This window comes from Trachinotus anak, unplaced genomic scaffold, assembly GCF_046630095.1.
Source record: "Trachinotus anak isolate AG129_WGS33_773 ecotype Australia unplaced genomic scaffold, CSIRO_AGI_Tana_v1 ptg000004l, whole genome shotgun sequence".
Classification (NCBI taxonomy): domain Eukaryota; kingdom Metazoa; phylum Chordata; class Actinopteri; order Carangiformes; family Carangidae; genus Trachinotus; species Trachinotus anak.
Window position 1 is genome coordinate 19,075,361 of NW_027273855.1, and position 17,237 is coordinate 19,092,597.

The 17,237-nt window shown below is 43.4% G+C and overlaps 1 protein-coding gene across 11 annotated transcripts in view; it reads left to right on the top strand.

Moving 5' to 3' along the window:
* Positions 1–17,237, top strand: part of iqsec1a (IQ motif and Sec7 domain ArfGEF 1a) — a 91,240-nt gene that overhangs the window by 69,052 nt on the left and 4,951 nt on the right. For 6 of the 11 annotated variants that reach the window (XM_071476669.1, XM_071476671.1, XM_071476670.1 and 3 more), the window contains 12 exons: positions 6,904–7,183; positions 7,513–8,792; positions 9,407–9,568; positions 9,895–10,017; positions 10,471–10,637; positions 11,146–11,285; positions 12,384–12,413; positions 14,092–14,217; positions 14,296–14,395; positions 14,634–14,795; positions 15,160–15,336; positions 17,048–17,097. In XM_071476669.1, the coding sequence (XP_071332770.1) occupies positions 6,904–7,183; positions 7,513–8,792; positions 9,407–9,568; positions 9,895–10,017; positions 10,471–10,637; positions 11,146–11,285; positions 12,384–12,413; positions 14,092–14,217; positions 14,296–14,395; positions 14,634–14,795; positions 15,160–15,336; positions 17,048–17,097 (2,797 nt within the window). Of the gene's footprint in view, positions 1–786; positions 1,119–5,770; positions 6,409–6,903; positions 7,184–7,512; positions 8,793–9,406; positions 9,569–9,894; positions 10,018–10,470; positions 10,638–11,145; positions 11,286–12,383; positions 12,414–14,091; positions 14,218–14,295; positions 14,396–14,633; positions 14,796–15,159; positions 15,337–17,047; positions 17,098–17,237 lie in introns of those variants that run through there. The other 5 variants (XM_071476677.1, XM_071476678.1, XM_071476676.1 and 2 more) reach the window with 4 other exon arrangements.

A 17,237-nucleotide genomic window follows, 5' to 3' on the forward strand; every position in this document is an offset into this window, starting at 1 on the left:
AGTCTCCAGCCTGTCGAAAATACACGGTGAAGTCCAGAGACAAGACGCCGTCAATTCAGGGTCTGCTGCAAAGTGGGACTCTGGATGGAGGTCCTGGTGAGCTAAGCAGTGATGGTACAATATGGGTGGCATTTTAGCAGCATAACATTATCCTTGAAATTACACAAAGCTGATCTGGAGGAGGTTGAAAGCATAAGGGTGAGAGGAGAACAACCTCTACAATGCTGTGAGTTTCTGCAGCAGAGAGGCGCAGAATCCTGTGTGGTTCTTTTCTTAGAGCCCATCTTGACAGTCACTTCTCAGCCCTGAAAGGCTCTATTAATAGAGGTGCTCTCTTGTATTTGCCATCTCTATCCACTATATCCTTTTTTTTTTCCTTCTGTGTAATAAAAAAAATCCAACAAAAGGTAAACCCTGTTTCCCCCAGCACTATCTCCTCTTCATGCCAGAGTCCCCTTATGCTTTGTCCTTTTTACCTGTTTCTCCAGTCCACTTCATTCCTTTATCTACTACACCTATATGCACCTAACTAGATCAAGCTGTGACACCCCCCCCCCCACCATTTCTTTGTCCCCCTCCCTGCACGATTAATGTTGTGCAGGAGGTGTTTCATCCCCTTCTCTCTCTTTCTACCCAGCTACAGAGCCACCACGCTCTCACACCCTCTTCCCTGCACCCCGCCCCCTTCCATACTGCTCAGGGCCTGGCAAAAACCCACACTCCCGTCTCCAAGCCTCCGCCCCCCCTTATACTCCCACTAGCCCGGCGCACCGAGGACAGAAAGGAAGAAAGAGAAAAAGAAAGAGCCCCACTTGTCTGTCAGAGATTACAGACCACCACTTACTGTCGCACTGGCCTCCTACCGTCCACAGGAAGCTGCTTTCACAAGGCAAATACATGGGAACGTCTGTGAGGAGCAGAGAGCTGCAAGCTGTAGCAGATGGCAGTTTTGAGATCTGTATGTCTGTTAGAGAAACCTTTTAGGCAGCAATGGTGACTGGTGAGTGGGACCACTGATGTTTGGAGTACGTCGTCTTGTGAGTGCCGGCCAGCATGTGGTGTTTGCAGTGTAATTCAGAGAAGACCCAGTCACTGCTGGAACTGGAGCGGAATGGCTGGTAAGAATAGTGGAAAGGTGTAAAATGCGAGTGTGTTTGTTTTAGTGTGTGTGGGCGCGTGCACGTGTGTGTTGTGTCATTGGATGGGGTTACACCAAGGTGCAAGAGCTTGTAAGGCTTTGTTTAATAAGCAGCAGAGAGACGGTGCATGCTTGTGAAAAGAGCACAGCTCACACACTGTATTAAATGGCTTCTGATGTGTGTGGTTTTTTTTGTTTGTTTGTTTTTTTTTTGGTTTTTTTGCATAATCCACAATGGAAGATGACAAGATTAATGTGAAGCTTCAAGATAAGTCCCAAAGACCAGGAACTTTTAAAGTGGGGTCTGCCATTTCGACTTTGACGCCCTTACAATGGAAAACAGATCAAGTCCCCTCTCTGAGTCACTGTATGCGTGTGTTTAGTCTTACTGTAGAGAATCCATCCCCCCTCCTCGCCTCGCTCAATTGAAGGGCATTCCTGTTCTGTGTCGTGGCCCTCCCGCTTACCGGCCGTGACTGTGTGGGTTTTCATAGCCCGATCTTCAAGGGCAGGTGCTGAGTGTGGAGTTCAATTATTCATTATCAAGAGATAATGAAAGCAGTTCTGTTTGTAGGTGTTGTTGTTGTTGTTGTTGTTGTTGTTGTTGTTGTTGTTGTTGTTGTTGTTGTTGTTGAAGTCTTGACAGCAGGGAGGAGGAGGGATGCCTTTGTTCAGACAGAATGAGGCCTGGCAGCTAACGAGGGAATAGTATTGATTTCTGATTACTTGAAGTAACAAGTATGTGGACGGCATTAACAAAACATCAGTCAGCTGCTCATTGCCCTTTTGCAGCATCCGTATTACCCTAATAAAGCTTAAGTCATCTTGAAAAATCTAAAGATCTGCGCAACCTGATCATGAATCAGCTTATGAACTGTTCAGAGGCATAACAGTCTGATGACTTTCATTTATCCATCAAAATGTCAAGTCTGCTAATTGCCCTCAGTAGGCTGTGATAGTTGACGCTCTAATGGTAAACTTAATCAGATTAATCCTGTTGTACTTTGCTATTGAAGATGTAATAAGGTTAGAGCTTTGATATGGGAATGGAGCCATTCAGCAGACTGTTGTACTGGCTTTACTTTGGTAACTGATGTGTCTCTGGCCAGATCCAAGATGACAGTTTCTGATTTGTAGACACCAGAGTCCTATAGCTCTCAGACTTGACTGTATAACTTACAGTAGTTACCATGACTCAACCGTGAGTCTTAGGCTCCTGTCGACTGTCTGCCGTCTGCTGCAAACTCTCAGGAGTGATTCTGTCGGTCGGCCGGCCAGCGGAGCTTTCCAGTTTGCAGCTGTGTCAGACAGTAAATCCCCGACCTGCTCCTCGCTGTCTTTTTGTTGCTGTTACAAAATCATCCATTAGGTTGGTTATTGGTGCTGAAGTGGCTGATACATTGGAGTGTTTACTGGCCGGTTTGGCTTTTTAATGCCTGACTTCATTAACATGTTACTGTGTGGTCTCCTAACCTCACATCTGTATTTATGAGGTCTCTCTGAAAGAGAGCAAACATCTGCTTTTGTTGTGTTTGGAGCGCATGCTGTCGGAGCATGTGTGGTGAGAATTTTGATTATGAAGGTTGTGTTTGATTTGATTCGAAGGGTCAGTTAAAAAAAAAAAAAAAAAAGATAATAGTGAGATGTCACGTTAAGGCTGGAAAACGAATTACATGTGTTGCATGAATGTTATCGCTCATATTTTCTATTAACCCCCCCCCCCCCCCCCCCCCCCCCGACAATAAAAGAGATTGCAATGTGTTGCTCTAGCATCACTACAACTTTCAAACATGCACAAGGTGACTTTTGTGCGCAGATGCTCACACTTCCATGAGTTGGTTAAGTAATAGAGTTCAAAAGAAATTAGCCACAGTAATTTGATTATTCTTCATCCTTTAACCTGAAAAAGGCAGTTTAATTGTATGTTTACATAAGTGTTAACAAAATCAGATCGCTGCCAGAATCGAGGAGTAACCAGATTACTGTTGCATGTATGTAAGTGAATTGCTTGTGGAAAGATTTTTCCATAAATATATAGCGTGTTTCTCATTTTAATGGTTTTTGGAGTTCACAGTTGAACGGGGAATTCAATTATGCTTTATTAAAGTTAAATAAACCAAAACAAAAAACATCCTAAAATACAAATTAGAAATTCTCCGTTGACTCTGTGTCTTCGTTCAGGGGTTATGTTAGTTCCACACTGCAGCTCTCTCTTCCTCCGTAGCTCCAGCCTGCACTTCATTAGCCTTGTTCTATTCCCAGAACTCCTGTAGATGTGACTCCTCTTTTCCGGGATGGAGGAATGTTTCTCCCCCAGGTCCGACTGATGGAATGGGTTGAGGCCTGGACAGGGGTCTGGGCCTGTTTGTTCAGGATGTGTTGAGAGGGAAGAAGGGAGGAAAGAGAGATGGTTGGACTCCCCCCCTGCCTTTTACTACCCAACCCACCCCCCAAATCCCTGGATCCCATGGCTGAAAATCACTGCCAGCTGAGCTGACATGCTTATCCATGCCTACATCAGAACTAACGGGGGCTCCTGGTGGATACAGACCCAGACGGAGGGACAGACGCCGATGGCTTGCAGTTGTTAATATAGTGAGATCATATTTCAAGGGCGGAACTGTCAGTACATGGAAGCAGTCTTGGGACAACCATCACTGCTTCATCCTTTACCTCCAACAACATGTTACAATAACACAGCTCTGAGTCCATATGTGGTAACTTCTGACTCCTCTGTGCAATAATGTCGCGTAACTTCCTGCTCTGCTGTAGTTCGCTCTTTTTTCTTCAGAGTCAATTACAGCTTAACACATCAGCTCTTCAAATGCCGCTCTCTCTTCCCCTTTTTCCTCCTTTTTTCCCACCATTTTGAGGAACTGACCTCACTCTATGGATTAATTCAGTGACTTCGCAGCAAAAAGTACTGCAGCACTTATTCCCACTGCACGCCCACAGTCACACACAGTCTGGATGCTTGGTTGATATAAAGTGAAGCAGAAAGAGCAAAATGGAAGGAAAGATGCTGGCTCCAGGTCTCAGTGGGGAAGGGCAAAGCCAGTACTTACTTTCAATTTATTTCAGTTACATAGGTCCATATCAGGAGAAAAAAAAACAAAACATACAGGACAATGGCACAAAAATAAAAACATCACAATTAACTGTAGCGATAATTTTGACTTTGTGCCTCAAATGTTTTTGGAGGTGACAGGGCGAGAGAGCAAACCCCAGACGAGCACTGTGGTAGCTATTCAAAGCAGCTTGTAGTTTATTGTGTTTTCAGTTATTTAATACAGACTCAATTCTCATTCCCCCAGCCACATTGTCATATGGCATAAATTGAAACATTAATTTATTTTGGATCCTCGATAATTACAAGCAATTAGGCAAAACAATGGAAAGGCAATTACCCCCAACAAAAGAGTTCAGTAGAAAACAAAACAACATCATATAATGAAACTAAGTGTCTGCAGCCACGCTAGCTGCTCTGTGAGGCTGTATTTAGACAGCTCTGCTTTGAGGTAAATCTCTAAACAGGGACACAGTGCAAGGCTAAATATGTTTCTACAGACTGAACACAACACAACCTATTTGGCTTCAAAAGCAAAGAGCAAACAGAAGGGTTCAATACTGTACTGTGCTACACAAATGCCAAAATATCATTTCGATCATATGTTTTCATATTTTTCCCCTAAATTCCTTTAGCATTTTTAGAATTTGCAAAGTATGCCACATGCTTTCACTTTCTCAGTTTCTTAAATGTAGATATACACTGAAACATAATGATTTATTCTTCTACATGTCCATTCCTCTCAAGTCATAAAGAATTTTTTCATTTTAATATAAATATACTTATGTTCCCCGGTGCTTCCTTTCATCATCATTTTATCCAGGTCAGCAGTCAAAGTTCTGATGAAGAAATCACAAAGCCAGAAATGACCACCGGCTGTATCCTGGTGCTGTGACAGCATGCAAGGTGTGACTTTTAACTCCAGGGACGGCGGCTTCACAGTTTGCCTTGACAGATGGTAGGGGAGATTCGTCCCAACGGCGATTATGCAATGGAGTATGATTTTCAGTTTGCTGTGCAAGGTTTTATATTGGTCCAGCAGCATGAAGGCCTTCTCTTTTGGCTTGGTTGTTACGTTGCTACTCTGAGCACTGTGTCTAGCTATTGCCCCAAGGGAGTCAGTTAGCATCTGCTTACCATGAACTTCCCCTTGTGTCACCGTGGCCTCAGTTGACACTGAGTGGGTCATCTCTTCTCTGTCAGGATGCCACTTAAGAATTCACTCTACTGCAGCATTTGGCAGCCAAATTCAGGCTAACAACGTGTTTTATTAATATTGCCTTTTTTGGAGAAGTCATTTTCTAAAGCATTTCTATTTATCCAGAAAATTGATGTTTCTGAAGCCCTTGGAGATCAAAGTGATGTATGAGTCTGTGAGTCACTTCCAGTAAACTTTGATTTATATTTACTTTATATTACATTTTTATAACACATTTACACTTGTTAGAAAGGAATTACCAGACAGAAAGGGAGAAGTTGTGGGTCGCAAATTAGATTCAAATATACCAAATAACGGGCCGTAGATAACTTTTGTAAACATTTTGTTGGCACACTGTGCTGAGTGAGGTTGTCAGTCAGTAAATCTATATTCAGTTCAGAGCAAAAAATAACTGAACTTACAAAAAGAAAAAGAGATAACAAATACATCTGCTGTTTGAACTTTTGACCATACTCAGTTCCACTTTTTCTCTCCGCACTGTTTGCCAGCAAGCTGTTGTTGCTGAATGTTGATTGGAGGCTGTCTAATGAAGGAAGTGGATTGTGTACACTGTATGGGTGTGTCAAGTTCAAACACATTAGTCTGCCAGCGAGCAGTGAACGCACTGTACCATGAGAGAGAGGAACTATTAGTCTAATGTTAGTTATTGAGCAGGTGGGCACTACGTACACCCACAACGTAGCTATTTCTAAGGGACCGCTGACATTGTATTTGCGGTGTCATTCATCTCTAAACTGGACTTTGTAACATGCATTGGAACAGTGTGTCGTCGCTCCGGCAAACATGATGCAACTCCCATTGGTCACTGATTGGCTCATAATGTGGCATAAACTTTAGTTTCCTGGAGGAGCCTGTGTACTCTGGACTTCACTTGACTGAAAGAATGGTGGACAAGATATGGAGGAAGAGCTGGCAATTTATAGAAAATAGACGGTCTTTCCGCAATAAACAACCCTCTAGTAAAAGGGCAGAATGTAAGAGTGAGTGAGTAACCTCTTGTCTTTTTTTTCACATGAATTGTGTAAGAGGTAATCTTTTGTGGACTGCAGTCCTTAGGATGTGTTCAGTGTTTGGAGAGTGTTTACGTGGCATTTGCTTTTTCTGCCTGTAGCACAGCGAAGTTTATGGCACATTGTAATTATCACAGATACTGATCAGTATTAGGTAGCTTACAGTTGAATGAAATTTGGGTTATACTGTATATCATAAAGCTGAGGAATCAGCACATCCCAGCTTCACTCATTTACACACTCTGCAGTTCACTTCTGTAATGCTATACTTTTATATTCTGTAACACTTGACTTGACTACTGATTTTAAAACTTTCTTTTATAAAAGCTTAGGCCATAAGTCCCATAAGTTCTTACGATGGATGAGAAATCCTAGAAGTACTTTAAAATCACATCCTGACATTCTCATTGTTTAACTCTCTTAGTATGAAAATGACATCTCTAACTATCCCTCTGCTCTCTCACTGCAGTGTGGAAGGGGATGGACGGTCCAATGAGAGTGGCCCTTCCCTGGATGGTGGAGCCAGCTATGGCCAGGGCCCGGTGACACACGGCTCAGCCATCAGCCCCGACCGATTTGACAGCCCGCTTTACAGCCACGGCGTCCAGCCTGGGCCTCAGAGGCCACGTCGGCCCAAACTTCAGCACTCACAGTCCATCCTCCGTAAGCAAGCTGAGGAGGAGGCCATCAAGCGGTCACGCTCGCTCTCCGAGAGCTATGAGCTCTCTGCTGACCTCCAGGACAAACAGGTATTCCAAAGTAGCCTTGCTTAATAGTTTAATAGGTCAAAGTTTCTCATCGTCTCACGACATTAGATAGATTAAAAGTGTTACATGCAATTTTTGCTTGTAATGTCCAAAATTGTGTGTGGGTCGCTTATCACTAACCCAGCTGTGTGAGATTATTAAGTAGGAAAGTTTTATTGTTGGGTTGTCACTAGCAACTGAGAGAAACTAATTATCAGTGACATCCAGGAGGACAACTTTATAGACCATCTACAGTTAAGAAAACCAATTTAATATTCCATGGGTGTCACAGTTCCACAGTTTCACAGTTTAGCTCTGTCTTCTCTCTCTAGGTGGAGATGCTGGAGCGTAAATATGGTGGACGGTTCATAACTCGGCATGCAGCCCGCACCATCCAGACAGCCTTCCGCCAGTATCAGATGAACAAGAACTTTGAACGTCTCAGGAGCTCTATGTCTGAGAACCGTATGTCCAGACGCATTGTTCTCTCCAACATGAGGATGCAGCTCTCGTTTGAGGGCCCTGAGAAGGTGCACAGCTCCTATTTTGAAGGGAGGCAGGTGTCCATGACGGAGGATGGCACCCCACTGTCCATGGTGCAGTCTGAATGTGGAGATATAGAGGTTCACCAACAGGCCAACATGGTATCTCACCCACCTCCACAGAGTGACCTGACAGATGCCATCACGGAGCTGGAGGACGCCTTTTCCCGGCAGGTCAAATCCCTGGCAGAGTCGATAGATGATGCACTGAACTGTCGCAGCCTTCAGGGGGACGAGGGCCCTGACCCAGAGGCCATGGGCTGCTCCGAGGTGGAGAGGGAAGTGCCCTATCAGGTGAAGTCCCACCGTAGGGCAGCCGGACGCATGCACGATGAAAGGATGGCATCATATAGTGATGTTACTCTGTTCATCGACGAGGAGGACATGTCCCCCTCTATTGCTCTGTCGAGGTCAGGGGATCAACCTTCCAGCACAGAATCAGACTTGCGGTTGCGGTCAGTCAACTCCTCCCAGGAGTACTGGCCAATTGACCCTAAAGATGAGGGTCGTGACACAGACACAAGCTGCCGCAGCACTCCCTCTCTCGAGTGCCAAGAGCAGCGTCTTAGAATGGACCATCTTCCTTTGTTGACCATTGAACCTCCTAGTGACAGCTCCGTAGAGCTCAGTGACCGCTCCGACCGAGGCTCTGTCAAGCGGCCGCCCGTGTATGAACCTCACGGCCACATCGTAACGTCATCCCAGGCGAGCCCTAAACACATTTCCCACGGACCCCCGCCTCGAGCTCCCTCCCGTGACGATGACGCACCCCTGCGCCACCGCCACCGGCAGCTGGAAAGCCATCTAGCCATTAACGGCTCAGCGAACAGACAGAGCAAGTCAGAATCTGACTTCTCCGATGGGGACAACGACAGCATCAACAGCACATCCAACTCTAACGACACCATCAACTGCAGCTCCGAGTCCTCGTCGAGAGACAGCCTACGAGAGCAGACGCTCAGCAAGCAGACCTACCACAAAGAGACTCGCAACAGCTGGGACTCGCCCATCTTCAGTAATGATGTAATTCGCAAGAGACACTACCGCATCGGCCTGAATCTCTTCAACAAGTAGGTACTCTGAAGAGGCTCTGATGGAGCAGGGGCTTGACCAGTGTGTCTGGAGTGATTAATTTCCCACTGAGTGGACGCAATGTTAGAGAAGCCTCTTGGAAAATCATTCACTCACTGGGTGTTGACCTATAAACTGCAATCAGTCACATTCATTTCAAATCCAAAGATATTTTGAAAGATATTCGTATGGAAGAAGAAACTAGGAGGATAATGTGATTTATGTGCAGAATGAAACTGTAATGTAACAATTTGTTTTTCTCTCTGTGATTCTGATAAACCTGAAATTGCACCACCTTTGTTTCATTCTTGCCGGAGACGCCTCAAAAAGAGAGAGATTTATAAACGATGAGAAAATCAAACTGCCTTGATTCAAACTGACACAACCACATGAGAATGACGTGTCAAGGATGAGGTGCAACGTACCTCAATTTACGTCTTTCACCAACAATTAGAAAAGGTTTTATTTTGCATATCTGTTTGCACCAACTCCTGATGAGGAGTTATGACAGTTTAAAGATCTTTGTGATATTTCCCTTCAGTTTTAAAGTTGACCTGTATCTAAATTGCAGAAATTTGAAGACCTAACCCTGTGTCCATGTTGGATTTTTCAGGAAGCCAGAGAAGGGCATCCAGTATCTGACTGAGAGGGGATTCATCCCTGACACACCGGTCGGCGTGGCTCACTTCCTGCTGCAGAGAAAGGGGCTGAGCAGGCAGATGATTGGAGAATTCCTTGGCAATCGACAGAAACAGTTCAACAGAGATGTTTTAGAGTAAGTATGATTTTATTTTTTTCCCGCACACATCCTCCCTTAACTTCAGTACCATTGTATAAAAGTGATCAGAGGAAAAACCAGAATGATTAGAGTGAAATTAGTGTAAACATACTGAAATCCAGGATCCTTGTCCACATGCACATTTCAAAACAAACTAAGTTATTATTAACAACAAAGAAAGACAATATAGAGATTTCCTCCATGGTAGAATCTACACCAGCCAAGCCCTGTAAGATATTAAAGAATTGGTGTTGAGCAGAAAAAACTTGTCCGCCATGTTTGTGTTTCATTTTCCTCTCAACATCTGTCTGCTTGTGTACCAGCTGTGTGGTGGATGAAATGGACTTCCAGGGCATGGAGCTGGATGAGGCCCTCAGGAAATTTCAGAACCACATCCGTGTCCAGGGCGAGGCCCAGAAGGTGGAGCGGCTCATCGAAGCTTTCAGGTGAGATGACTCACTCTCAGATGGCATTTAAACATACTGAGGATAGAAAACCTGTCAGGACATCTCCATTATCAGAGATCAGAGATGATCTGATTCTGTGTTCATGCTCACACATCCATAAAATACAACATGTCTGTTGCCTGTAGGTGGAGGAAGGTTGCTAAACCCAGAGCTTGTGAAGAAAACCGATAAATTGCAATGATTATTAAACCACACAGATCCTGAACACATACTGTATTTCCCTGTGTTTCCATTCTGTATTTGCTGCTGGTGTTGTCTGGATAATTACTGGTACATAAAGAGAACCGGTTCTAGCATTACTTCTGCTTTCCTCAGGCAAAGATCGAAACATTTCCTCTCTATGAGCACATTTCATCTTTGTGTGTTTTGTAATCTAAGTTTGGTTGTAAATTGAAGGTTTGGTCACATTGCTCTCACCTCTCATGTCTCTAGCCAGCGCTACTGCATCTGTAACCCCACAGTGGTCCGACAGTTTAGGAACCCTGACACCATCTTCATCCTGGCCTTTGCCATCATCCTCCTCAACACTGACATGTACAGCCCCAACGTCAAGCCCGAGAGGAAGATGAAGCTGGAGGACTTCATCAAGAATTTAAGAGGTAAAAAAAGTAACATGGTACAAATAGCATTGACAACAGTGGAAGTGTTTCCAGGGGACACAAAAAAATTATGAACCCAGTTTCTGTATTTGTTTGGGTTGTGTGTATTTGCAGCACGTGTGATGTCGGTTTGATGATGTTTTCTTAATTTGCTTGTGTTTTATTTATTTGCTTGTGTTTTCTTTTTCGGTGCATTGAGCTCGTATTTTATGTTTACCGGTATTTTTAAATGTGCTACATGTGAAATTCGTCCTAGGATTATTAAAATAATATTTGCATACACTTCAAAATTTCTGTCCAGGGCATATTTGTCATTGCTGGAAATTTGAATGTCACTTCCAGTTGCACTTGCAAGGATTAGCTTCATGAGTTCCTCCGCTCAGTTTCTTTATTTCAAATTAAACCATTTCCCATTTGTCCAATTCTGATCCACTGACACAGCAGGCACATTTTAACACAACACTTGACTTTCACATTGTAACTCAGCTCCTTGCTCCCTCTGTTCCAGGTGTGGATGATGGAGAGGACATCCCCAGGGAGACACTGGTCGGTATCTATGAGAGGATCCGTAAGCGAGAGCTCAAGACCAATGAAGACCACGTCTCACAGGTGCAGAAGGTTGAGAAGCTCATTGTGGGAAAGAAACCAGTGAGTAATGTTTATTATGTGCTCTATAAAATTCACTAAAACATCCGTTGGATTTCTTGTTTGTTGAATATGCTTTATTCAGTACTTCCACAGCTATATATATCTTCCCAGAATCGCTTTATATGAACAACAATGCTGCTTCTCTCCTTCTCTCCCCAGATGTTGAAAGATTAAGTCATAAAGGAATAGGGAGATTTATAAAGTCTTTTGTACCTTTGGGTATTATTGTGTGAACAGGGATTCACGCCTCGGCTTAGACCTTCACGCTGGTGGTTTTAACACACCCAGAGCCCTTGAGCAATGTCGCCCAGTGCTGCAGTCCGATGAAAAATGGGCACATGCTGCCACCTTTCTACATTATAGTCCCCACCTAGTTTTAGAGGGAGAAGTAGTTGCAGTGTTTGAACACTGCAATGTCACCACCATACATTGCAATAACCCATTGATTCTGTTCTTATTAGTCAGTTTATTTCTGAGTAATAAAACTGAAACAGAGCTATTATCAGTCTTGACTGCCCCTCAGGAGCAGGGAAACAGCATTTCATGCAGTATTCTGCAGGTAATGACGTCTCTCTCATGTGTGAAGGTTAAAGGTGTGATTAACCTATGCAGCCTCAGGGAGAGGCTTGTCTTGCATAGAGGACTTTGTTTCAGTCTGTTTCCAGTAGGTTGGAATATCCTCTGCTCTGCCAGTAATAATTGAATGTATTGAAAAATGATCCCTCGTCACCATTTAGCAGCAGAATTAAAAGCCCAGGAGGTTAATGCACTTTAACATAAAAAGCACATTGGAATTCCTCCCCATAATAATCTGGTCCACTGGTGCTGCACAGAGTGAGCCTCTCTCCAAAGTTCTCATTCCAGCATCATTTCAGACTCACTCGAGTCCAGCAGTAAAGAAAGACTGCCACCTAGTATACAGAACTCATGAGAGGTGCATGCATCTTCAAGGCCACTTCAATGGGCTATAGGTGTACAAATCCTTATATGGGCTCATTCATAAGAGAAATTACATTTTGTCACATTATAAAAGGCAAAAGTATAAATCATCCTAACTTTACAGCTGCATATAACTTTATCTTTGTCTTCTGTTTGTAGATTGGATCCCTCCATCACGGCCTGGGATGTGTAAGTAGGCTAAATAAACATAAGTCATTCTAAATTTGATCATTTTTCATTCGTCACTTTCCTACATGCACAGCTTTCTGTCTCAGTCCCTGGGAATTGCAGTTAATGCACATCATGCAGGTAGTTTTAGAGTCAGATTACCTACAAAGGCAAGAATGTTTGCCCCCCCCCCCCACCACCACCACCGGAGCTTCACATCACTGCTGGATGCATACCACACTGATGCCTCTCTCTCTCTCTCTCTCTCTCTCTCTCTCTCTGAGTTAGCCCTGTTAGTGGTTGCTAACTTTGCAGCACATTAATTTTTTTTTATACAGTACTTGCCATCAATACTTCTCTTGACTTGTTTTCTTGTGTGCCAGGGCATCTCAAAGTCCATGTTAACAGTGTAACAGTTTACATCAGTGCAGAGGGTAACCTATATAAAAATGAAGGTAACCATAGCAACAAAACTTCATGCTGTTTTACCAATGAACTGTCATTGGTGAAAAAAAAAACCTGATATGTGTTAAAACGACAACATGCAAAATAAGAATATGCTTTAAAAACAACTACTCTTAATGTGCTCCCAATTTAAAATATACAGTTAACAGCAAAATAATACAAACAGCCTATTTTTCTACAGTGAGTCATAATGGTATTCACATGCCATAGTGATATGTAATGATTTGATATAACAAAAAAACAAAAAGAAAACAGACTTATTGGAGGGAACATCTTTCTGATTCCCATTTCAGTATTCACTTTCAGCTGTTTTTGTATATGAGATCATGTATTATTGCCAACACATTCAATCATTTGCGGTAACACATTATCCCACAAGTAGCGTCACTCCTTGAGTCTCTCCCAGATTTCCCTTGAGTCTTGCTCTAATTATTGTTGTTCAGATTTTTGTCTATAAATGCTTTTAATCTCAGGATCCATGTGGTCTGCTTATGAACAGTGTAAGAGAATGAATTACATCTTTAAAGGATAAAGTTAGTGATATTTTATATTTTGACTGACAACAAATCCCAAGACAAAAGACAACAGTGCGTTAGTCAGTCTAACAGTAATACTTTCCGAACTTGTCATTCTCTCTCAGCTCCAAGCTGAACCCAACCCGACTGCAGACTTGAATCTTTAAAAAAAGGGGCCTGAATATAAACCAGACAATTTCATAAAACAGCTGCCCACTGTAGTTTTTAGCTTGCGTTACTGTGTCAGAAGTAAACAGTGCATTTGTTAAGGACTATTTTCAGCAGCAGGTTTAGTGCGTTAGAGAGCAGCAGGACCAAGTATGTGAGATCAACTCAAAATCATCTGAAGTGGCTGTGTTTGGGAGGAAATATGTCACCCAGTGCAATGATGTGGCTCTCTGTTGCGTTTTTGACCATTTTTGGAGTCACAGAGGAATGAGCTATATTGTGCTGTGGCACCACAGACAGTACTTGTTAGTAGGATCAGGATAATTCAACAGGAGTATCCAAATGTTAACACATCTCCCCATAAATCACTCTGGATCCGTGGTGAATGAAAAGCACATAGGTGCAGTAACTAAGTCATCCTTTGGCTACACTGTCTTTAAAGTCTGCTCAGGGGGAAAAGGGGACTTTTGTTGCTTATTACCTTGTGGACCGAGGCTATAATGACCTCTGAAGTGTTGCTATCTGTGCTCTTTTTTTATGATTCCTTGTAGGTGCTGTCGCTGCCCCATCGCCGGCTGGTGTGTTACTGTCGCCTGTTTGAAGTGCCAGATCCCAACAAGCTCCAGAAGCTGGGCCTGCATCAGCGGGAGATCTTCCTGTTCAACGACCTCCTAGTGGTAAAAGTCCTCTTCCTCTCCTCTCCTCTCCTCTCTTCTCCTCTCCCTTTACACCAACCTCTCTCTGCATTATTTCAGGTAACCAAGATTTTCCAGAAGAAGAAGAACTCTGTGACGTACAGCTTCAGACAGTCCTTCTCTCTGTATGGGATGCAAGTCATGCTGTTTGAAAATCAGTGTAAGTGGTGCAGGGTATATCCTTTTTTTTTTTTTTCATCTTCTGTAGTGTGTTAGCTGACAGTGTTTACATCACAGTTTTTGATTTAGCACAGTAACACATCCAAGTCAAGCCGATTGGCTGTGACATTGTTTATACTCTCTGAACTTCAGACAAATTCATCCAGTGTGTTTTAACTTGGATTTGATCAATGGCCCTTGTGTAAAGTTCTCTCCCTCTCTGTTTGCCATTGCCCCAGATTACCCAAATGGAATCAGACTTACATCAGCGATACCAGGTGCAGACATCAAAGTCCTCATCAACTTTAATGCGCCCAACCCCCAGGACCGCAAGAAGTTCACCGATGACCTACGAGAGTCCATTGCTGAGGTCCAGGAAATGGAGAAATACAGGATAGAGTGTGAGCTGCCTTTTTTTTTTTCCTCCCATCCCCCTCTTACTCAGTCTACCTCAGGCTCTGTAAAGTAGAAACAGGGCATGGTCCTCATTACTCAACTGTGGACAGTTTACGAGGGAGAGTGTTTACAGAGTTCACAGGATGGTGAGCACAAAGGAGATCTTTTTTTTTTTGTTTTGGACATTAGAAAGGCAATTCCTGCAAGAACAGGATGTTGGATGTTTGATCAATAGTGGGTGTTCATGAGTTTCAGACAGGGAAAGGTGGCCGAATACATTACTGAGAAGCTTTAAAGTCATTCACTAGTCAGAGCGAGCTGCAAAACCACTGCCACTTACCTCAGTCTTTCCTTGGCTCCTTTCCACAGCTGAGCTGGAGAAGCAGAAGGGGGTGGTGAGGCCCAGCATGTCGCAGAGCTCCGGTCTGAAGAAGGAAGCTGGCAATGGGAGCATGAACCGCGCCAGTCTGGATGATACCTACGCCATGGGAGAGGGCCTGAAGAGGAGCGCCCTCAGCAGCTCCCTGCGAGACCTCTCCGAAGCAGGTACAGCCGAAACGTCTTTGTTTAACCAGCCGGGTCTTTCATGGAAAACTGTTCTCCTTCTGTCATCCGCCTCTCTGTGATGACGCCAAGGGGATAAAAATAGCAAAATGTTGTTTCACGGCACCATACGTTGATTTCAGAGTTCTCCCCTTTTAAATCCACTATCTAACTCACTCATGACTGGATAGTTTGGTGTAGACAGGTACCTTCTTTTGTACGCAGTGTACTTTGTTTTTGAAAGACTTAAGGTGTGCTCCACCGTTTCACAATCCAAAGACTGAATACAGACCTATTTGAGAAGAGGCTAATTGTTGAGAAAGTGAAGATCGATTTTTTTCTAGATCTGTCTTCTCAGTGATGAATGAAATTGATGGGCAGTTATCACCCCTAATCATTTGGATGAGTTTACATTACATTACCATTCATGTTTTCATCCTCACTTTTTTTTTTTTTCAAATTTACTCAGCACTTGTGCATTTCTAAATTTCTTTTTAACCGAGGACATTTCATGATAATCTTATGTTTGACTCAAAAACCATGTGGCATCTCGTCTCACGTATATTTGTGAACCAAACAAATCTGCGCTGACGTTCACCATTCTTAAAGCAGCAACAAGATCGAGATTTAGTTTCAGTCTTGGTGTTAACAGTCATTTCACATCCATGACTACCGGTGTTTAACACGGCCGCTGTGTCTCTGAAGCAAGAATACATTTCATTCATTACAGATAACAGCTATGTGAAGTTATCGGGTGATTAACTTGATAACAAAATGAAATCCAGCCAGGGGTCTGCATCACTGATACGCTTTGTTCGTATGATCACTTCTTCAATGGGAAACGATGGGTCAGACAGTGAAGCAGTCTGTAGAAGTCCCTCCTGTCTCCTGTGTTTTTTTTTCCAACGCAGGATGTGGCATGTTAGTGGGGTCATTTTTGTTAAGTGTTTTCTTTTTGGGGTTTTTTTTCCTGCCATTCTCCATTTCATGTGTATTTATTGTGGTTTTTTTTTCCATACACATCAGGTATTTTCCTGTTTATGTGTGATTATTGGTCATGTATCATTGGCTGAGTGTGCCTAACAATGGCAAAAGTGCTCTGTTCGCCCTCAGACCTGTATATGCCTGTACATCCCATGTGCAACAACCACTGTATTGCTTTTGATGTGTCTCCTCCTTTGTGACTGTCACTGAGACTGGCTACCTAGACCCTTCAGGAAATCTACATCTGGTGGCAACATTAAGACATATTTTATCAAAGACAAAAATCTGGGGGGAAAAAAACTGTATAGACATCAACCCTGAGCAAAGTTTTTAGAAGTATCCCGCAATCTTTTGGTAAAACTTCACTGTGGACATTTTCAAACTCAATGCTCAGGGAGACCATATTTGTTGAGAGGATGCATTCAAAATTTTTAAGAGCCTCCAGTACAAAGTGCGTTATTAAATTTAAACCACTGAAATTTCAACGCAGCTTTAGTTTTCAACCGGAGTGAAGATGTGACTTCACTGTACAGTTAGCCACAGTAACACCTGTCACCCATCACACTCCCAAACCTGAACGCCCTCTCCCCTTCCCGCCCATATTTGGACCTTACTCACAGTCACAATCCATTGCACTGCCCCCTACGGGACGGGTGGGCGGCCTAAACGTCTGTAGTCGATCCAGGAGTGCTGTCGATCTCTAATCTGTGGTATTGCATGTCTCGGGCAGGCAAGCGGGGGCGTCGCAGCAGTGCAGGATCACTAGACAGCAATATGGAAGTAAGTTTGAAGCAGCTGGTATCCAAGCTACTCTCTATGTGATGATGTGCACTGTGAAAACACACCATTTATTTTTGGTCTTACACCTTTGCTTCATAGACTCAGTCCATTTGTTTGGATCATTTATTTTTCTTCCTGGG